Genomic DNA, 23891 nt, shown 5'->3' with positions numbered 1-23891 from the left:
CAGTCTCCTCTCTCAATTAATAAATAAATAAATAAGGAAAAAAAACCACTTGAGAGGAAAAAAAGTAACACTTACTTTAAGTTCATTTATTATTTTTTTTCAGTCAGTAATAGTAGTTAATGTAACCTTTTACTTAAAAACATGCTTCTTCATAAAATTCTCAGCTTCTAAATCTGATACCTAAACATATTCTTGATTAGATACTTACTGGTGTACAGCATTATTCATACTAATTTAATGGATATTTAAATTGATGCAGATAACAAAGAAGTCACCTTTAAAGAGGCCACTACTTTGGCTTTTAAAGTAATACTACAGCTTCCCCCGAACCAAAACAAAGATACATATACATTCTACATAATGCCTTCATCAAAAATAATGATGGATGAAAAAAGCTGAGTAAACAGGGTGTAGTTATAAAAATCTGAATTCCACAGATGAGAAATGAATTTATGTACAATAGCATTTGCAAAGACACAGGATCTTGAAACTAAATTCATTTCTTAAGAAAATAATCAAAAGGTTGGTTAAAAATTTGTACCTCCCTAAAAAACACAGCAATTTGAAACCATGAACAGCACCTGTAATAAGTTATATATAAAAATTATTACTCATGAATAACTTTTAACTGTAGTAAGGATAATCCTGTAAATAAATATCTGTCAGCTGGACAGATATTTAAAAGCTGTAGATCTCTTCATGGTCAAAAGAAATGCTGCAAACTGTCAAACTACATTAAATCAATCTCTCACAGGTATCTATCTAGCTCAAGTTTCCTGATCTTTCAGGTATTTATCCGCACACACACACATAAGCCCTGCAATGTGGGAAGTTCTCTTAGCTTAACCCCATTTTACAGAGACTGACACTAAGTCTACACTCTTAGCTCAGCTGGAAGCACATTTGCACCACACCTTGCTTCCAGAAGACAAGGCCCTCCTACATGTCTTCTAAAAGACATCCGCTCCTCCCACAGCCGAGGGCAAGGAGAGGCAGCATAGTTTGTCCATGGTGGCACAGGGAACTTATGACAGAGGACTGAAATTCACTCAGTCTCTTCCAAGGCTTATGTTAGTTTCCTCACTGCTGAGTCACCCGGCCTGCCAGTGGCAGAAAGCCACAATGCTAATACAGAGAAAGCTACAAACAAGTACAACTAAAAATAAACAAGAAAACAAACAAACAAAACCACACAAAATAATTAAGTTTAACAGCAGTCATACCGTCACATAAGAATTGATGCAGTTGTCTAGTTGTTCTTCGTGGCACTTAGCAACAATATTAGTAAGAACCCTGAAAGGTTAAAAAGAAAAAAGTCATACAGCAGAGAAAAGGACATCCAATGCACCACATTGTTCTGTTATCAACTCCCCGTTTAAAACAGCCCCTGATGGATATGATCCAAATGATGAATAGCGCATGCAGAAACTGTCCCACTAGGCAAAAACAGTCACTCCTTGGGCCCTCCACTTGCATGGATCATGCTGCTATATATGCATTCATCTAGTAAAATACTCACAGTATTAATGATTACACCTGTACTGACATTACAACAGAATGCATCTACTAACTAACTAAAGCTTGTAAGGACTTATTCAAATTGGGAGTAAGAAAAAAATAAACCATGCTGATGAAACAGAGAAGCAAGAGCCTCCTCCACTCGCAATGCTACTTATCTGGTTCTCTCAGATCTTGGTGATTCTATGAGGCTTTGATGTTTTCTTTATGCCTTCACTGTTAATCAAGGGCACACAGGAGCCTGGGCTCCAGCCCAAGTGTGCCTCTCTCCTGCACTGTTTGCATATAGCAGGGGTCTCAGCCCTTGCCTGAGCACCCAACCAGTCCAGAGGAACAGGCTGAGCACAGCACCTGCTTGTTCCTCAGCAGCAGGTGCTCTGAGCTTCTGCAAATCCCCTTGGTGATCAGCAATGTGGAAGCAAATTGCCCAGGCCATGCCAACACCCACTTTCATGCCTGTGCTTCTGTTAACAGCAGAGATGGAACCACTTGAGATCAAGCGTTTCAGCAAAGTTTTCTCTTGCGTTTGTACCTGGGCCATCTTTTGTTTGATACCATTTTGTTTTAGAAAGCACACATTTGAGCAAGAAGTTATCTTCAAATTAACCATAACATCTCCTCCAATTTTTGAGACCATTTTTTTCTTCAGGTTTTAGATATTTAATATAGAAAACACTGCAGTTTTATAGACTTATTTTTATGTTGAAAGAATGGGGAGGAAATGGTTCATGATTCTCAAATATCAAAAGCTGTGGGCTGTATCTCAAATTCAAGGGCACTCATAATAATGGCATAACTAAAATGGATTATTAATGCATAGATACACCAACAGGTATATGCCAGAATATGATCCACATACAAGTAATTCTAGTAGTTTGTTGATTTGAGAGTTTTCTGCAAATTCTTACTGTTGGATTCAAAAGTTTGTACTTCCTTTAAGTTTATATACTTCCTATATTTCATTTCTTGTTATTATTAGAAGTAAAACTTACAGCAACACACAAATGCTATGACAAAATCAGTTGTGCCCATTCTGATCCTTCAGCCAACCCTTACTCTGATCTGAAACTGAAATAAGTCCTAGCAAAGACAAGATAGAAATGATGCCATGTCGGGGCCTTGGACAAGTAAGTAATTATGAGGGAGTATAAAAGGGATAATGTTTTCTGCCCAACACATAAGCAATTCTAGCTTTTCATTCTGTTGTTGTTTTTAATATGTTCAACACAAGCTGCTCCAAGCTATTCAAAACAAAATACAATTTGTGTATATATATAGGACACGTCAATGAATGGCACACACAGCAGATGAACATATTCCCATTGACATCAACAGTACTAGCACAAAAGCCATCGCACATACAAGGGAAACAGAGACCCCACCTCCACCCCACTGAGGGTGTATATTCAAAATCTGATGCATGAAAAAAATTAGCATCCTTCAGTTTTGCCATCTAATCATTAAGTCTAAGTTTTAAACATCTACTTCTTCTGATGCATTTATTTTCCAGTCAATTAATTGATACTTCAATTCTACCCTGGGAAAGATTCTTCATTTTCCCTAACTGGCCTTAGCATTAGTTATTTTGTTGGCCATAAAGGGGTCCTGAACAAAGGTCCTCTCTCTCTCTTTGAAAACTTTATGTAGTCATGAAATCATGCATTTACAAGGAAAGTTTCCTAGTACTTAGGTGTTGTCAAACTGGACTTCATCCTCCGAGGTGCCATGATCCTTTGACAAAATATACTGACATTCTAGCTTTCCAAGGCTAACATGAGGAAATCAGCTTCCTCATTCTGTTACGCTTTCCTAGTTAATCTTTCTTCAGGAATTAACTATGGAAAACAATCTGTGAAAAGCAAGAAAATATACAGACAGCAGATGAGTCTAACAGGGTTGCTGAGGGCATTTTTTCCAACTAGTTGTAGTCCCAATGTTTAGCTACTGGCAGAGGTACAATTGAAATAATGCTATGGCCAAAAGAAAATTCACTACAACTTTCTGCCCTCCTGCAGAGAACAATTATAATCTCTCCAGCATTTTTTTTTCTGCTGCACTGATTAACAGCATCAATAAAAACAATTTCATTATGTGAGGGGTGAGGAGACCCAGAAAATCATTCCAGCTGTTTGCCCACTCACTAGAAAATGCCTCCACTGCTTTTCAGATATTGCCGATACACTAATTAGAAAATGCCTCAGAAAAGCATGAACTGAATCTTTGACTCTGCACTGGCTAATGCAAGATGCCAAGCTCTTTCTATGCTGAATTCTACATATTCAGAGTTAAACATAAATTAAAATGGATATTCAGCACTTTTAGTAAGCAATTAACTCCTCAAGGACAAGACCTTTACCTATCGTTGCCTCAGGGTATAAAGACACATCCAACATGGGCAACGATCTCCTGGTTGGTATCAGAGTCAAACACATGATACCATGCTCTTCCACAACCTATTGCAGAGCCCTGTGTTAAGGTGGAAGCAGGCATTCTCACTTACTGAAGTCTAAATGCCACAGACAGCTTTTATGAGAGCAGCTATTATTGGATGAACATCTACAGAATTATTTTCTTCATATAGAAACTGTTCAGATACCTGGTCACAGCTGTTGTAACTTCATCGTCACTGTTTTGCACCAAAACCCAGAATAGTTGATTCAGGACTATGGGAAGAAAGTTCATAATTACATGGATCTTCTCTATCCTCAGCAAATTCTGTAATGGACATAAAAAAAAAAAATATTAGAGATTTCCAATATGAGCAGTGAAATCTCATTATTTGCTTTCCCGTTTCTGCAGGGAAAATGCTGTACAGCCACTGGTGGGGTAGTGGTAGGAAAACAGGACAACTAAGTGGAGGACTACTTCCCCACAAAATTTGTTCTAAATATAACCATCCATGCAGCTGTAGTTATTGTCCACATCTCCAAATTTGAGTATTTTGTTTTATCCTGATGAAAAACAAAGTAAGCAAACAAAAAGATTGAAACCAAAACCACAGCACTAAAAGAACTGTTTTTAAGACCTGCATTTCCTAACTTTTTTAGTAAAACTCATTCTTTCTATACTGATATCTGATAAAAATGAACTTGTAGCTAAAACAACTGTCAAAAGCACACTGATAAAAGCAGTATCAACACTCTAACCTGACTACAGAGACATTGTATTATCTTCTCTGATCAAGGAAGATACCGAGCTCTTAACTAAAAAAAAAAAATCCTTTGAATTACTCCCAGTTTTACATTTCAGACATTTCCAAATAATTCCTAAATTTCTTCAAAGTTAGTCATGATTTATAAATAAAAGCAAAATGCCCTGGGGAGAATTATTTCTTGGTTATATTGCAAAGTTGATTCTTTATCACATACAACATTATTTTCTAATAAAATCAGTAAAATCTCTTTAAAAGATAAACTACAGACAGTAAATAATGAACAGTGCAATGCTGGTTATTTAGATAACCAACTTACTGTCCAGAAAATTCTGAAGCTTTTATGGATTCCCAAACTTTGTCAAATATGCTCAACAGCTTCGCAAAAATTCATAATTAAGGCTTTCATTCAGTAGATGTATCCCCTATAAATAGCCCTGATGCTTTGATTTCTGAAAACATTCCTTAATCATCTTGTTAAATCAACCAGCACTAACTGGCAGTGTTAAATACCCCATCAGGTCTACCTGCACCCATCAACCAAATTAGTAGTCACCTGTAAGGCCTTGCCCAGAGAACTGGGGCCATAACTTATCGGAATGTATCATTTGCTTATTAAAGCAAAATTCACAAGCATCTTTATAAAATCTGCTGAAGGTATGTGGAAACAGGAAAACATAGTGACAAAGGAAAGGGGAAAAGCACATACATGAAGGTAACATCTAAATCCCCAAACAGCTATTAGATTTCACACACTGCTACAAGGAAAAATAATAAATACAAGTCATGTACTAAGTTACAGAGCTAATAGTGCAAAATTAAAGTCACGGTCACCCTAGTCTTCTTGCTTCTCCTTCTCTTAAAGTTCAATAAGCAGACTGCAAAGTGCTAACTGAATTTTGCCATTCATGAGTAAAGTGTCATGGCCTTTCGTTTACCTGCTGCTCTTCTATGCTGCTTGCTTTGCCCCTGCTTTCTCAGTTTTTGACCTCGATTGAATACAGATGCATTTAATGCTATTCTTGCTTATTCGTTTCAACTTTGCAGAAAGGGTTTGCTCTTACTGTTTTCAGAACTTGGCAGGCAACTAGTACCCTTGATTTGTACATGCAAAGTACCAAAAACAGCCCCTTTGAATAGCAACCAGTTATTTTTGAGTGAAAATCTGGAGACAAGTAGGAGGTGATCACATTGTACATCTAGGGCAACAGAGGACTAGCAGGAACACTGCAGCTCAACAGGCCATGCTCATTTTTTGGACAGTCCTCAAGAAACAGCGCAGCGTTGCACTGCCCTTTAATGGGAACTGAGGCTTGACATAGGCTGGATTATCCAGAGTGGAATTGAGGCAGATGAAGCTGTGCTCTAAATGAGAGAGGGGATGGGAAACATCTCTGTGACCAGTATTACATCTGTCACACCAAGGAAGTCCAACTGGAGTTGTCACGGACCTATTGTCTCCTGGCAAGTCTATGCCACGCTTAGAATTGTGCGGTGATGGATCAGTTGAGAGAAAGCCCTAATTACAATTTTATAGCACAACTATGTGCTGCAGATTACTTTACCTTACAAGAATTGATAAAGTTTGAGGTAGGAGGCTGAGAGAAATCCTTTTCCCTTTCTTGGCACTGATGGAAAAAGTTATTCAGGTATGGATCCTGTATGGATAAACAAATGTTCACGTTAACATATTATAGAAAGTCTTGGAATTCAAATCCATAAATTGGTTATAACAATCTCCTGTAACATAAGACATGGAAAGACAGATCAATTTACCTAGCCCAGTCCATTGGCCATTGTATATAGCCTAATATATACCCAAATATTTCTAGGTTCTTTGACCAAACTTTTTTTCCTGTATTGCGAGCAATTAGTCTCTTCCTCACAACCTAGGGATTTCAATGGCCAGATACTTTTTCCCCCAGTGCTCGCAATTTATTTTCTTGCTGTTTAAACTGACATTCCATGACTTTTATTTTGGCATAATATTAAGTAACTTATATTTTTCCTTAAAACATGTATTCCATCATTGTAATTTTGCCATTCTATATTTAAGTAACCTCTAAATGTTAAAGAAACATATTCGTACAAGATTTGAGAGAAAGCAACTTTCAGACTTCGACACTTTTTGCTTGTAAGCAGGTAACAGATAGGAGGAAATTCAGCTTACCTGAGTATTTACTGTCGATACAACAAAAGTAGACACTTTGAAAAGTGGCTTCCCACTATCTACCCATTTTACATCACAGCTGATCTGCTATAAAAACAAAACAAAATATATTTTTCCTACTTATTCAAGTCTGCACCACTTTTTTACTGCGTAGCTTTGCACAGGGTTTGTGTGTGAACTGTGCTAGCTATTGTGCTTTCACAAACAGAGAACTATGCCACACAAACCAACTTTTCAGCGTGAGACCATGAACATTATCATTTAAGGGACCAGGTCACTGTCCTACCCTATTCTCTTGACAATGTTAAAACAAACACATAGAGGCACAAATAACCCTAACAGGATGGGATCAGTGGAAAAAAGTGGTATCATACAACAATGGTGGAGAATGAATCATGATTGTGGGTCATGTTAACTGGATAATGAATGTCTTGTGGCCTGAGTTTCTGCAGAGTTCTTACTGATTGCTCTCTCAAGTTTTGGAGACGTTAGGTATAATACTGTAGAAGACACAGTTATAAAATGCCCTTTTCCCATATATACTCCTGAGTCAACATCATATGGCTCACAGCCCAGTGTTACAGATGTTCATTTATATCTTTGATACTATTAACATGAACTTTCTAAAATAGATGCCCTGTTACCATTTACACTTTCAGATAAGTAAAAATGTAAATCCGATCCCATGTAAAATACAAGTGCTCCGTGACATTTGAACAACATAAAAGTACGAATTAATACCTTGCCACTTGTAGGTTCTTGAAGGCTTAAGTAATTGGGAGGCAGACTGCTTGCTACTGGCACGTTGTGTTCCTGGGAAGCTAGCTGGGCATCTTTCAACAAAGGAAGCCATGCGTATCCCACTGCGCACAAGAACAAATCAATATGGCACTTTGGAAAACAAGTTCCTCAAGTTCAAAGGAAGAAAATAACATCCAGCCAGAAATTCTGAAATCCTTATTCGATTGTACATTATTTACATTTATTATTAAAAGTAATTCTGCTACAGGTACCTGGTGTTTCCAGAGCCTCTTTCTTTTTGGCATTAGCTTTTGCATTTATGTCACAGGTGACATGATAAAATGAAAACAGAATGTGGTGTTTCTTATGGAGTTGAGTGGGAAGTTCAATTTTCACCTGAAATGTAAAATGTTACACCTCACTTTAGTTTAAATATCGATTAAACCAGGCATCAGAGATGGTCTAAATGAGTGACATCTCTCTACACAGAGGTCTAAGTACAGCCTGACTTTACTGGCAAATATTTGTGTGGTGCTGTTGCTACCTTGGTAATAGATGTTCACTTAAGGAAGTTGCTGAAGATGATTATCTCTCATTTTTACTTAACCAGCTTCTTTCCTTTCTTTCTTGTGAATGAATATTTACATTTACGATGAAAAAGCAGATGATGAAAAAGCAGATGATGAAAAAGCACAGAATTAAGAAGTCATAGACCCTGCTTACAAGTGATTAGCAGACATAAATAGCCATCACTGTTCTCTTATTTTCAGGACAATCAAACTCAAAACTAAAACAAAATCTCTTATTTTATTCAGGATCATTTCATAGCTGACATGAAAATCAACTTCTATTTAGGATTTCTGGTCAGTCTTAAATCTCATATCACGTCATCCACAAATCCCTATAGATTTGGGCTGAGGTATTATTAACCTATTGGAATAAATATACAAAGCAATCAAAACATGTTACCATAGGAACTAATGAAAAAGACACTTTGCCCTTCTGAACTGCGATAATGCTTATCCATGCTGATCCTATGCTTAAAGTAAGGCTTAGAAATTGTTAGTAAATGCTTCCAGTGTTAAATCAGCTTATGGGTAAGAATCTAATACCATAAATATAGATATGAAATGGACATGCAGACAGGGAGATTAAGACAACTTTTTGGATAACATTCTACATCATTTTCAAAACTGCACTTGCTGTTTTCCTGACTAATACTAGGAACACTTAGGACTAAGTTGCACTTTTATCTGCTGATTTTTCTCTTGATATTTTATCAAAGAAAATTTTCATTTTTTGAAGTTTTTCCAAAATCAAGTAGTTTGGAAAATGCTGGTTAACTACTAGTTTTGTTTGCCAGCATTATCACTAGCCAGAAGCCATAGTAGAAAATCTAGAAGAGACTCGTGGCATTAGCAAGCCATCAAACACACTGGTCAGTGAAAGGGTGAAGTTGAGTTCACTTGCAGAAAGCCTAGGAAATCACAGTTGGTGTTGGTGAAATGTAAAAATGCATGGTGGAAAGATGTTCATCTAGCATTTGGCAAAGGCCAATGTACAAACTCTATTCTAGAGCTGCAACCTCCAAATCATGAGCTAAGCTATTTGCTGCAGCCTCTGCACATCACTGTATATTCTGTTCAGATCACTGAATCAACAAAAATGTCCCAATACAAATCTTGTATTTGTGAGAGGGGTTTGTCCTGATGCCTCCGCCCTTCATCATGGTGTTTACCGTTTCCACTAAATTCAGAGATACATCTAGGTCCTTAAGGTCATCCAGACGTGCATTTTAAAGAGCTACACTATTTCTAATTAATTCTGCAGCATCTTAACTGTAGTCAGAACATGTTAGAAGAGGAAAGACTCACTGAGTTGATATAAAAAAAAAAGAGTGAGAATGCATGTAGATCTACGTAACGTAATTCCATCCAGGTACACAAAAACACGTAACAAGCATTCTTTACATATTTTTTTGTCTCATTGGCAAACATGTGATATTGTCAGACATTTAAAAAAAGCAGACTGACCTCATCATAGAAATCAGGATTCTGGGAATGATGTAGCACAGCGGTGTAGGCTGCCGTTGTAAATAATGGTCCTCCTGGCTTCCCATAAATGCACTGATAAAAGTAACATACTTTAATTACATTGTCAAATTTTGCTGATGATAATAGTCCTGGTATATCTAATATGCATGTGCATTGAAAACAATATCATGAAAGATTGATAATTACTTAAATATTCAAAGAAATATTTAAAGTGCTTACAAATTTTTTTTATACACATTTCAAGGAAAAGTCCATTGATCCAGGAAAATTACCCTGAATTTACTAAGCAATGCATTCCTTAGGCTTCTTTCTTGCTGTTACTGACTTCGTAGTTTTCTGCAAAAAGCTTTACAAAAGCTATTTCATCTTTATCCAATTCAATATACAATGTAATGCCTTTACTGATTTCTCAGTGTTGCAAAAGCTACAACTGTTAACAATCCCCTTGCTGGCACAGTCTAGTACAGAGGCTCTTGAATATTGAGTGATGACAGCTTTATTGGTGGGGAAACTACACAACAACAATAATACGTGATAGTCCATGGGCAGTAGCAGTTAAGAGTTATGTTTAAGTTCTAATTTTCTGCCTAGTTTTTTTTTTTTTTTATGAAGCATCCTAAGCTCAGCAAGAAATCTGGGGTAAATGGTGAATTTTAGACCACTCTTGCCCTAAGTTGCATTGTAAAAATGGTAAGTTTAATTGTTATAGGTTAGTATAGTCTCCATTCCTGGGTTTTATAAGTAATGTCAGAAACACTGTTCTTATGTCTCACCTTCAGTGGCTTTGCTCCTTCTTCATCAGAGCTTTTAAATTCAATGCACACTGTTATATTCCGTGCCTGAAAAATAGGAATATATTAACGCTCAGATGAGAATTAGGATAGCCATAAAAATACAGGCCAAATATGAGTAGCTTACTCTTTTCAAAATCTAGAAAAAGCGTAAATTTGAAACACCTTCTTGCCACTGTGCTATCGCTAGAAATACTATTTCAATCAAGAAGTGGCTAAACACTAGCCAGGCCTCAAACCAACAGTGTAGAAGTAGATTATAGAGTGACCATCACTTACCTGCATTTTGTCTTTAATTAATCTTCACTCAGCATACAAATGCAATCAGTACTCCAATTTCATTTAAGCAAAACATTTTTTTCAAGAATCATTTCATCTGCATCAAGATTGTGATAAAGCTATTCCCATGTTCTCTCTTTGATCTGGGGGTAGGACCTATATGATCTTTAAGGTCCCTTCCCACCCAAGCCATTCTATGATGCACTGATAAAACTTAAAATTAATCCACATGTTATTTCATTAAAATTGTACCAATGTTTTATGACTGCAAAAACTACAAAAAAAAAAAAAAAAAGTGCTTTGCATTGCCATTTTCCTCTCCTTCATTCCAATGAGACAGCTCATGTAATACATATCTATTCAATGCTGGCCTGAATTGATCATCATATACTGTACCTTGCTGAAGTATTTTTGGCTGTCATACTTAAGGTGTTTTGGATATATGTATATTTGGTTCTTGTATACTCTGTAAGGCCGAGAATATTTTGTTGATTCCTGCACAAACTCCTCAACTTCCACGGTAGGTTGATGTTCCTTTATGTCATTAAACGGCTTGATTGGAATAAAGGATGAAGTTACACAGTCTTCAAAAGGAAAGAAAAGAAAAGAAAAGCATCACTTATTAAGTTTCTTTACACACAAACTTAAGTCACATACTTAGTCTTACTACTAAGAATACAACACAATGATATGGAGCAGATCAAACCTTGCTGTAAGCTGCATTCACATAAATCTGGAATTACAATCCACCATCCTCAAATGGTTTATCTCACTGAAATTAAACAGTACAACACTAAAAAACTTTTGACATACACAGTAATTGAAGATGCTTGACAGCATAACAGCACCACTTGCACGCTCAGTTTCAACTAAGTAACTTATGAATATGTGATACTGTTTTTAATTAATTTTACTGCCCAATATCTCATTTAATCTTTTCTATCATCTAATGACATAGTAAACCAAATGAAGAAACAAGTATTGCAGAACTAGATTGAATACATGGTTCAGTTGGGATGACTGAAACCAGATCAAGAAACAGAAGGTGAAAACAAACATTATCACCCAGACAGCAGTCACAGCCAAAGATCACAGATTCTCTGTATGTCTGTACCATTAAATTAGAGAGACATTTAATCAAAATTCTTTCCTTGAACCCTACAGTAACACACTGGAAAAAAAAAAAATGTTGGGAGGAAGTTGAAAGAAGATGGTTATTTCTCATATATGATATTTTCCATTTTACTTCCTTCAAAACTAACACAAGAAGAAATTGCTGGTTTCAGGATTGCACAGGTCTTCGGGAGACCAAAGAGGCAAGGGGAGAAGTGTCTCTGTTCCAGCTGTAGCAGGCTGGTTTGTTTTGTTTCAAACAGACATGGAAAACTTTCTTCCCAGCCCACTGCCCACTGAAACACACACCTGCCCAATTCACTGGTACACCCAGCCAACAGACACAGCTCCTGAATTCAACTGGGAAGATCCATGAAAACTTCTGTTTTTCCCAAACAAAATTAGCAGCAGTGAAAGGGAACTGCTAAATTAAATCACTTGCACTCGTCAGCCAGAAGGGACCACTGATGGCTGTAAAGAACCCTTGGGAATGCTTATTCTCCCTAGCTCCAGCAACAGGGCACAGCAAGTGATCTCACAAACTCCTCTGTTGGTCAGTGGGGACACTTAGGGTCACACATGAACTTCTGAGTGTTTGCTCTTCCGCTATGAAGTTTCCCAGTACCTGGGGACTACTCACTGGCCTTGGCCTACACAAAGCTAAGATCAAAGGCTAAATAAACAGCTTCCCACTGTCTGGACAAGGCTCAGGCAACATATCTGAAAAGAAAAGGATGTGTTATGTCTTCATTTTTAGCCAACTGTCCCTCAAATTAGATTTATAAGCATTCTGACTGTGTCTGGTTTTGAACATCATTAGCCTTGACTCTCATTAGAGAAATCCTGGGGCTGACACAAGGATTAGCATGCACATCTAAGGCCTGTTTGCAGAAATCTTGCTGCGTGCTCAACACACCACGCTTCTCGTAGCCCATGGAAAATTCGCGGGGAAATAGAAATAACGTTGAACCGAACACAAAAAGGGATGATATAGCAACCAGGAAGCTTTTCAATACCAGCAGCTCAGATGCACTCTACAGGCCATCTCTGCTCTCTTCAGAAGAGACAGCAACAACAGCAAGAAACCGCCTGGAGAAAAGCAAGCCTTACGGAGTCAGTTGTGAAGGTCAGGTCTCTGTGCCTCACATTTCACAGACATTTATGCAGAGGCAACAGCCCAGTTTGCTTCCAGCCACGTTGGCTCTTGGCTGCAAGGCCACCTGCACTTCCCTGTGATTGCCCTGCACATGAATGGAGCCTCCCAGCTCTGGGTTTTAATGTGTGCTTTGGGTGAGGGGCAAAGCAGGGGACATGGCTGCTGCCCTGCTGCCAGCTCCAGAGCTTGGACAACAAGCAGGGACCAGGCAGCACAGATGAAAGCTTCAGAAATCTGTTTTCTCTCTTTCCCTTTGCTAGACATACACATTTTTTTTTTTACCCTCTCATGGAGCAGCAAAGCTAATAGTTGTCTATCAGCTTAAACACTGTCAGACAACATCTCCTGGTTCCTGGTATACCCCCATCTATAGCTCTTTGTAGCTATAGCAAATGAAGTCTTATAAAAGCAAGGATCTACTGCAGTTGTCTAATGCAAATTGATGGTAATGTGAAGCAGAGCAGTGTCGGTCCCCAGAGACACAATCATACAGCAGCGTCTCAAGAAGATCTGCAGCCAACTTCCTTTTCCTTAACTCTTCTTGGCAAAAAAAGATTTTAGCACTAGCTAAGCAAGACTTTATTTTCAGTGGGAAGGAGGTGTTACAACAGAACTGCTTACTGCTGTTACAGGGGCTTCCTTCAGAGCTGACTGAAATCAAGAAGAGTTTTCACAGAGGTTTTAAAACATCCTACAGCATGTAACTTTTCTCTTACAGTTTTAAAATTATTTTACAGCCTAACTCAGAGTAAGACAAAATCTTGTGGTGCCAAAGAAATCTGTAGGCTGTTACTGTTCAGAGTGAGGGAATTTTCACTGACTTTCCACACTTACTGGGCACCTTAGCAGCAAATACTTTCTAAAACCAGACCTTCACTTGGCCTCAGTGCACCAAGCCACATAAAAATAAAAGGACCAAGCTGTTTTGGACCCTTTTGCCTTTTTTTTTTTTTTTTTTTTTTTTTGCCCCTACTCTTATCAATTTCTTTAAATTCCAAACATAAAAATATCTTTTGAAATGTTAGTGAAACTATTTTTTATATCTAATACCATACGAAGATGGTATAAAATATGTGATGATCACACATTTTAACATAAACTAATATAACTGCACAGAACATATTTTATCTACATCCCTGAGGAATCATCTCCATTTTGATCCTGAGCAGTTGCTCTGCTTGTTTCTGAGCTAAACAAGAGGGCCTACGAATGTATCGACATCAAAATAAAAGTGACTGTTAAACTTAATTAACTCAGATAGTTCTGAGCTTTTTGCAGTTGTAGGTCACAGAACTGTAGCTGTTGAAATAAAAAATTTAAAAAGAATTCAATTAGGAGTACCCACACTAGTGTTTGTTGTATTGATGCCAGAATTGCCTCTGAGTGAAGCCCTCCATCTGCTCTGCATTCCTGAAACCTGCTGGTAATCACTTGCTGATTCCCAGAAGATATGTGCATCACAGTCCACATCAACATTGCCAGGCTCTTAACCTCTGGCTACAGAAGCCCAGTCAGGTCTTTGGCCTAATCCCTCAGAGACCAAAAAGTGGTCCCTGCACTTTCATCACATGTGGAGGCAACATGTTGTGCTCTGTACTGTATGTTTGGGCAGTTGCAGGAGGAAAAGAAAGGTGCAATTAAATGAAAAAAAGAGTTCAGGAACGTTCCCTTCCCAAACAAATGTATATGTTTTTCTGCACAACGATGGACAATTCTACCAGAATGTCTCTCATTTGTGTCTCATTACAACAGGCTATTAGAAAACCTATGACAATTTCTTATTTAATAATAATGATTAATTATATAGTGGAATCATACTTGGATGTTCCAAAGGAACACAATCAACTGCGATCTCCAAACTGCCAGGTATGGTCTGTATTTTGCTAATCTTCTCTGCTCTGCAATGACAGAAATGGAAACATTTTAGAAAATTAGAAGAGGGGAGATAAGACCCAAAACAGAAATTAAGCTGAAATGAAAACCAAACCCTGACTTAAGACATAAATCCTTATCATACAACTATTAGCAGTTAGACTCAAAACAAATGCAACATCAGGGAAGAAATGTCTTTTTTTTTTTCTTTTAAATTGGCCTCATTCTTTCTCATGCCTTCTCTTTGAGGCAATGTCACACTTATAAAAGAGGAAGAAACTGATAAAGTAATGATGAACCTTACAAGAATTAACTTACCCACTTTTTCTTTCTACAATCTGAATCAAATGTTCTTTAAAAGGACTTGTGTGACCACTGAGACAAAAGGAACTCACAGCATCATGGCTTCTGCAAGTGCCATGCTGAAAAGGGACCAAGACACACTCCTTGTGCCCAAGCAACTTGAGACATGCCAGAACTAAATTGCTTTTATCTAGGAGATGTTTCAGACAGACAAAACCAGCAGGGGCAGCTCTTATTACATCATGAATGTCCATGAAGTTTATTGACTAGTAACAGTAATAGAAGAGATTAAGGGACTGATCCAATCCCTGTAATACTTTAATCTTTTTATGATCTGATTTCATATAAATGGAATTGGAAAAAAATAATTATATTAATTTATTTCTAGGTGCATTTGGTGTAGAAGGCACAGGAAGAAATTCAAGGTTTAATTCTCATGTCACTCATCTGGTAAAAACAAAGTCTTTGCTCTAGAGTTAATCTGATTTACACCTGTACGAAAGAACATTCAGCCAAACAGCTATTCACTAATTTACACACTGTCAAGCATTTGGAGAAGTTTTTTCCTTCCAGTGTTCACTCTGCAGTTTGTCATGGAGACTCAAACAAACAAAAGCAAGAGTTAGAGAAACCATTAAAGAAAGCTTTTTCATTTTGCCCCCCTACCCCCCCCTTTTTTTTTTTTTTTTTTTAAAAAAAAAAAAGAGTGTTCTCTTGTTGGCTACTTTACCTGCATTTCCCCTGATAGAAGCTAATTTAAGAAACCACTATCTTTAGGTTATAATACAATTCATTAACGTGCCAAACGACTTTCCAGTTTTCCTGGAATTTCTAACCTAAAGCAGTCTTTGGCAGATGTTGGACTAATGTGAAAAACACTAATTTAATATGGCTACTTTGGCACTGTGCTAAATGATGAAAAGAGCTGTGAAAATTATTCTGTGCAGCTTTTTAAGGCTTTTATACCTTCTCAAACCAAATTAAAATCTGTTCCTTACCTTCTGTATTCTGCTATTAGCTTAATCAAATCTTCCATGGAAATCTTATTACTTTCTTGCCTGAATAAAGGTGAGAATCGCGAGTCTCTGTCAACATTTCCCTGATTATCTCTGAACACTGGTCTATAAAGAAAGAAAAACAGTATGTTTATAAACACTCACCCATATACATTTGAACATTTGAAATTGTCATGTAATGTTTTAATAATGATATGACCTGAACTCTTCCACAAATTCCTGGGATGCCTGCAGAGCTTCACACAAGAAAGCTCTTCTGAGCTGTGTATTTGTAGATGCACAGAGTTTCAGCTTATTTGCATGCACAGCCCCAGTCCTGCGAAGACTTAAGACTGTGCAAAGACTTAAGATCTTACACTATGCAAACAGTCCCCACTCACCTTAGGTGTAGCAGAACTGCTGACAGCTCAGAGTTTCAGCATTTTAATGCTAGTAAAGACCATCATTAAGTTCAGCACCCACCCATCCCATTCTCCTCTTTTTTTTTTTCTGTAGCTCTCAGTTGACAAAGCTCAAGTATACAGAACCTATCTAGAACCCACTCGCTACCTCACCCCCTACTGATAATTTTAAATAATACAAATTTTAGCAAGACATCAAATCCCAACCATTAGATCTCATCATGTAAAGAAGTGTATGCTTTTACAGAACCAGTGTAGAGACCTCTAATGAGTTTTCCTATGCATTAACTCTGTTCTGTGTCCTCCAGAAGCATGATACCAACACACTGCAGCTTAACTTTCCTTCACAAAACTAGTTCGTGGAGCATCAACTACATTTTTGGTGAACCAGCTACAAAGTGACAAATGAGATGGAAAAAAAAGGATATCCATTTATATCTGGGAACAATAAGTATCAGCTGCTGTGTGCACAGAAAAACGTGCTCAGATATTTCCATCCCTGCTCATTGACACTTGCAGGATTTAATTAAGACATTCCAGTGCCCTTTGTATAGTCCCAAGGGTCGCATGCACACTGGCTGGACTGGATAATGTAACAGCTATCCAAATTAATGAACCTTGGATTCAACTGTTGTATGCAAAAACATTGCTTAACAAAAGTAAAATGTTCTTGATGCTAAGTGCAGCTCTATGAATCATTTGGCCAATCTTTCTTCTTTAATTTACTTCTCTGTTCCACTGCCAATGAGAAGAGGAATTGATGCCAGCACAAATTGTTGCCAGACGCAAAATAATAGAGTAAACTTTTGGAAGAGGATCCCAAGGATGAGTATAAATGCACCATGTCCTAAATTAATTAACTGAGAGAAACACTATTATTTCATTTCTGTGTAACTAGAGAATAATCAGCCCTCTTCTATCAGACTTTTGCCTCCAAGAATTACAGGGAATAAGGTCCACACCAGTATGCACCGACAAAAATCTTAAGTTATTAGGGAGAAAACGGACCCAATTTCTGGCAGCCACCATTTGTTTCACAAAGCCTATTAAACTGCTGTTGGAGAAGATAAAAAAGACAGGACTTAATAATTATTACAACATTGGTGACATTATTATATTTTTTGGGCTCAGCATTGCTTCCTTCCTCTCCAAACAGAGTGGACCAAACCATTCAGTAAGCGGTTTTGGCCATGGCACTGGGCTCTGCGTGGGGATTGCTGAGCAAACCCAGCCTCTTCCGGATCCCATGAACTAAATCCAGTCCAGGCTAACCACTGCTCAGCACGTGGGGGCATGGAGGCACTTACCAAAACAGGGCTGAGGAAGTTCACAGTGCCAAAAGAACCAAGTCTGTGCTGGAAGTAGCTTACTCCAAGAGCTCTTGCTTCTACAGGTGCAATTTAGACACCCACTAAAAAGAAGCTAACTCCTACGAACAGGTATGCTTTGTACCTTCAGGGAAGAGTTAGATTGCTTTCTGCTAGCAAAACTATACAGTATCTCCATGCTCCTGGCCTCACTAAAGCTGAAGAATTGTCAGAGCAGCAAGTATTCTGTGTTTTACACCTGCAGTTAAGTAACCACACTGTCATGTATCACTAGATCCTTTTAGGTTGCTGGGCACTGATGGAGCAAGAGAGCTCCTTCGCACAGTGCACAGACTGAAGGCATTGTAGGGTGACAACTGTCAAGTAAAACCAAAGGAAACATAATAAAACATTTCAATAGTCCAGAAGTCCAATACTTATCTAATGTATTAATGATTCCTTACTGCCTGCTATTTATTTATTAGGTGGACTTCCGTAAGAAAAAAATCACAGAACTAAAATCCTGAAGAAATTTGAAAAATTAATTCATGGGAAAAGTATGTATTGGTTTGCATTAAAGAAAATGAGATGCTTATTCAGTATTTTAAATGTTTCTATGATTCTAGTGTTGTGATATAGTTAGCCGATAGTCCACAATTACAATTCTTTAAATGCAGAAAACCTACACGGTGCTCATCATTTAACACCGAAACATATTTTTAGTAGTAGCTAACAATCTGTGGAAAAATTGCTCACCCTCAGGGTTAGGGAAGCAGTGTGAGGTTTGTAGTTGCTGTAAAGGAGCACAGCCTCACTAACTTCAGTGATGCCAACCTGCACCAGCTGAGAACCTAACCAGCAGCTGTGCACACCACTGAAGGATCCAAACACTAGGCTCTAAAACACGTTTATGAGGGTGGGGAAGGTTTGAAGAGAAAGCAGAGTGTAAAAACTAATCTCTGTGAATGAAGTTTCCCCACGTCTACAATATGTAGATCAGGCACATATTTGCAAACTTTGGCAGTTCTGGCAGGAATATGAGAAGGGAAGATGGATTTGACACCCTGTAATTCTGACATATAATGTAATTATACCTGAGAGCATAAAGACACCGGAGCACACCAGCACCAGCAAGAAATCAGGGAGGAACCCTGAGTCATCCTCCTGAACAATGCTAACAAACTGAATGCCACAAAAGATAATTAAGATTGTCAGTCACTTGCACAATACTCGACTGCCAGATTTTGGCTTGCTAAATGTATACGTAAAAATCACATTGTGACCATCTGCTATTGCTTTAAGGAGGAAAATTTCCACAGAAAAACAGGAGTGTGGCTAATGCCAGAATGAACTAACTGGAAAACACATTTCCAAACCCATGGTTTTGCTATTTATCATAGCCAAACCATTTTTTCCCTGTAGTATGATAGCATCCTGTGGAAATTTCTTTTTTCAAGCTATGAAAATAGAAATAGATTTTATAGGGCCAAATTATACTTGGATTTTACCAGAGTCCTGAGTAATGTTAATACATAAACAGATATATACGATGGCTGAATTTGACCCAATGGACTAAATAAATTCCTTGTGCAACTCCACTGGTACCAGCAAATTCACACACTTGGTGGACAATGATTTTTAAATTATGTTATCTCACCACCATGCTATGATTAATCATGAAAAGGCTTAAGAGCTGATAAGTACACCTGAGTATATTTTCTGTGGTTAATTCTACAGAGAGAAGGAAAGCTTTTTAATGTTAAGGGCAGTGAAGCACTGCATTGGGATGCCATTCAGAAATCCTGCCTGCTGGAGCTGAGGGATGTCCACAGATCCCTGGTACATCCTCTGCTCACGTGCATGCCCCCTGCCTAATGCACACACAGTAAGTCTGAAAAATGTTGAATTGTTGTGCATTTGCTAGCACCAGTAACATGTATTCCCATTTCTATTTGGGAAATCACAGCCAGAAATATTGGTTAGACAAACATATGATGTAAAGATCTTTTCAGCCTTGTTTTCTGAGGAAAATAACAGACTAACAGTGGAAGGCTGAGGAATACTCAGGCTCCCAGGTATCCAATACCCACCATATTGAGGCATGCACACACACAAATAATGACTGAGTTAGAGGACATATCGTTAATGGCACAGCAACCACCAACAGTCAGCAAGGACAGAGTTAATAAAAAAGCCTCGAGTCTGATGCCCAGCCTGTACCCCTTGCCGTCACACCATCCATTACATGCTAAAAGTAGCCCTGTCAAACCAAGAGACACCCATCAATATAATTTTGAACAGTCCTTTGGCTACACAGAACCAGTAAATATTAATGAACATCCCTGAGTTTGCTATGACAGATCAAAACACATTATCTGCCTTTCCCCTGAGCATGCACATATTTTTCCTGTTCCTACTGGATATTGACAAAAATTTATGTCAATAAAAATAAATGACTCTTCAAGCAGCCATACCTTGGTGTGTGCTTTCTCCTTTGCCATCTAGACATCATGTTCTAAAACATAAGCTTTCACCTACACGTTTAGGGGCAGACCAAGCACTTCCGGTGCTCCATACTTCCACACCAGGAGAAGACAGCTCTCCCTAACGGGCACAGGCAATGCCACAGCATCACATTTTCACCAACACTCTTTTCCTTCTTCCCTCCTACAGTTTCAGGTAGCCCTCCAGAAGGCCTGCCACTGTCAGAACAGATGCCACAGAAGAGGGGGAATGCTTGCAACTTGGCAATGGACAGCTTTCCTTTTTACAGGGGACATAACCTATTTCTTACTCTGTGCATGACAGAAAGAAGAGAGAGCTGTCACAGGGACACACAGGGGGTCTTGGGCAGAGATCTGTTACCACAGGGTTGCAGCAAGCTGAGGCAATGACAGAAGACTGTAAAGGAAAAGACAGAGAGGAGGAAAGAGAAAAAAAAATACATGCAAATCTGAAGGGATAATGAAAGGAAGAAAGCCATATATGGTTAGGGGAGTTGACTTAATTGAAGGTGACCAAGAAGCATGTGAAAAAAAATAATGAGGATGAGACCAGCAAGTGGCATTGAACAAACTGTACAGTGACCCATGGGAAAGGAAACAAATTATCCAGGAGAACTGAGGGAGAATGAAAACCAAACGCTGCCACTGCAGTGACCAGCAATAAAACCCGACTGACCTTCCAAACAAGAAAGTAACAGGCCTCTATTACCTAGTAGCCTCTAAAAATGCAAGAGGACCTAAAGCATTCTCATTACCACAATCAAGGTGCTGTTTTGGGGGCACCATTAACCTCCAGATTCTTGGTTAGATTTTTCTGAAATACAACAAGCATCATTACTAGAACAGAGCTTCTGACTTGTGCATCTGTATTTTAGGCCGTCACTACGTCTTTGCCTCAGACCGTAATTACCTTTGAAGGAAATTATTGTGAAAACTCTGATTTTGAAATCTTTTTTTGGTAATTTTTAGCACCAAATCACCAGTGCAGCTCATGATAAGTTGATATTCTGTCAATCACCTCTGCTACTCTCTGGCAACTTTACTACTTACCTATGGAAAAGATTCCACCACAGTGACATTTAATTAGAATATAACTGACATTCATCTGTGTGAAAAACAGGGCAATGGAATAACAAAATTGCAGGATCTTTTGGGGTCCTGCACTACATAGTAAGTTGTGCTTAGCTTGAGGCAGAAAAAGTGGAAAAGAAAAAAAGGAAAAGCATCCAAAAGCAGAATAAGCTAAAAGATACTTCTACAGATTATAAGAAGAATTAATACATACCTCACTGACCAAGCAAATGGCATGCGGTATTTCCCCAGCTTGCTGCAGAACTGCTTATTTGATTTTAACACTTTCTGTGCACACTAAAAAAAAAAAAAAAAAAAAGGAAGAAAATATTAACTATTTCACCTAGTAATATCTATAGTAATATCTACAATGCAGCACAGAGTATTTCCAAGTTCCACTCTCCTGAAGGGGCTGTATTGGCCCTAAAATAATTTAGCTTGATACTGTCCATGACAGAAAGTTCTGGGATGGACAGGAAAGGCATCACAGAACTGCTAACAAATTAAACTCCATCAGCATCCCTTCAGTCAGAACTATATTAATTACAATTTTTATTCCAGTTTGCAGGAATATACCCAATACAAATGCACTGCCTGTTCTCAGAGAAACACAGATAGGTGCCTACCCCAGTTACGCTAGTATACAAAAAGCACTAGCTTATAATTTCTAAAAGATTACTGAAACAGAATTTCACTTTGCTGGGACATAATTTGCAAAGAAATGCACCATGAATTGATTTTTATGCTGCAGTCAAAATGGTATTTTTTCCATTCTATGTAACTGGGTGAGAACATCTGTCATACTGTATTGGTTACTGCACGTAAGGATTTTATCTTACCAAAGTTAATGAAGTTTGGACATTTTTTTTTTCTTAGGGGTGGGCCTCATGTGAGTATGCCCTGTTCAGCAACCACAAACCGATGAGATTTACAAGCAGAATTTGCAATGTCTTCAGCTTCCAATACGCTGACAAAGAAGGAACTCGTGTTCCTGTAACATTACCTTAAAAGAATCAGGATTCTTAATGTAAGGTTCAGCACTGCTGGCAATGTTTCCTGTGAGCACCTTCTCTATTTTTGCTACTAATACAATCTCAGAGTGAGGATTACTTATGGAGAAAAGAGCCTATGAATAGAAAAGAGAGCAGTTAAAAGGTACATAGTGATACTGGAGAAATTAAATACTACCGGTGCTCTTTGCTGATGGAAATGCTATCAAAACAAATTCAGAAAAAAATTACAGAGGATGCATCTCTACACTCCCAAGACATCCAGATGGAAACTAAAATTTTCCTGTTAGTACTGCAGTAAGCTTGTGCATACAAAGCATCTTGCAAAGATTCTGACTCTAGACAAGAAACATACGACCTTGTTAGCATCACCTAACCTAAGTGTTCCTCTGGTACAATGCTTAAACACTGGTCTAAATCAGCCACACCTCAGGGGAGTGACTGAGAAGAAAAAATGTAATGTAAAGGGAATGGAGGGGGATGGGGTTTATAGTACCAGCAAGAATGTGGGAGTGCTTTGATATTAATACAGAGGATAAATGAGACTAAGTTACAATTTTTTGGGGCTGATTTAGGAGATGTCAGAGAAAGAACCCAAAGAATGCAGGAAACATGGGTGGTTTCTCTAAATGACAGACACTAATTTTTTTGAGTTTTGATTGTAAATATTGTGTAGTTATACAAGCACCACTGATACACACACACACACACACAAATATATTGAAAACATAAACCACCCCTAGTAGAGAATTTCTCTGATGAAAATGAGTACTACTACTGAACTATGATGCGAGTCACTAAGTCACGCAAGTCACACATGGAATACCTGTTTTGGATACTTCAGCCATTCTTCTGGGAACCCCTTGACTTTTGGTTCTTCGATCTCATTTGAATCTATATTTTCAACAGTGCCATTTTCTAATGAAAATGAATAACCTGAAATCATCTGTCTAACAAGAGCATGGTTCATATCCACATGAAAATCAGCAGAGATCTTCCTGCCATCCCTGACGTCATACAGTGCCACACTCACAAAGAAAGGCTCTACCTGGAAAAAACAACAACACCAGAAATAAAACATGGTACTAACTGAGAGTGAGAGGGTAAACTCCATCTTTTATTAGGCCCACACAGCTAGAAAAAAAGAAATCAAAGACTGTTTACCAATTATTAGATTAATTGAAACTCCCCTCCCCTCCCTTTGGCAACAATTCTTCCAACTTCCAAGTGCTTTTAAAAGTAGTCTGTTGACACTGAGCCAGAACGAATGGCAGCTAACACAGAAACTTGCAGAAAAAGAACACAAATGTATCTGTCACAGACAACAACTACAGTAAGGAAGGGAACCCAGAGAAACTTCATAGAATTATTTCAATGTAGAATTGCAATCATTAAAAATGGAGTGATAGTGAGGGTGGGCTTTCCAGGGATCAT

General features: G+C 38.1%; 1 protein-coding gene across 14 annotated transcripts in view; it reads right to left on the bottom strand.

Moving 5' to 3' along the window:
- Positions 1-23891, bottom strand: part of DOCK10 (dedicator of cytokinesis 10) — a 151295-nt gene that overhangs the window by 41270 nt on the left and 86134 nt on the right. For 13 of the 14 annotated variants that reach the window (XM_084529461.1, XM_084529462.1, XM_084529452.1 and 10 more), the window contains exons 12-25: positions 23284-23505; positions 22451-22573; positions 21662-21744; positions 16147-16269; positions 14792-14871; positions 11101-11288; positions 10408-10473; positions 9614-9706; positions 7853-7976; positions 7581-7702; positions 6840-6926; positions 6235-6327; positions 4115-4233; positions 1224-1293 (exon numbers count right to left, since the gene is read on the bottom strand). In XM_084529461.1, the coding sequence (XP_084385587.1) occupies positions 1224-1293; positions 4115-4233; positions 6235-6327; positions 6840-6926; positions 7581-7702; positions 7853-7976; positions 9614-9706; positions 10408-10473; positions 11101-11288; positions 14792-14871; positions 16147-16269; positions 21662-21744; positions 22451-22573; positions 23284-23505 (1593 nt within the window). The remainder of the gene's footprint in view (positions 1-1223; positions 1294-4114; positions 4234-6234; positions 6328-6839; positions 6927-7580; positions 7703-7852; positions 7977-9613; positions 9707-10407; positions 10474-11100; positions 11289-14791; positions 14872-16146; positions 16270-21661; positions 21745-22450; positions 22574-23283; positions 23506-23891) is intronic. The other variant, XM_084529458.1, reaches the window with a different exon arrangement.

This window comes from Aythya ferina (assembly GCF_964211825.1).
Source record: "Aythya ferina genome assembly, chromosome: 9".
Taxonomy (NCBI): Eukaryota; Metazoa; Chordata; class Aves; order Anseriformes; family Anatidae; genus Aythya; species Aythya ferina.
The sequence above is the reverse complement of the archived record's forward strand: the minus strand, read 5'-3'. Positions and strand labels throughout refer to the sequence as shown.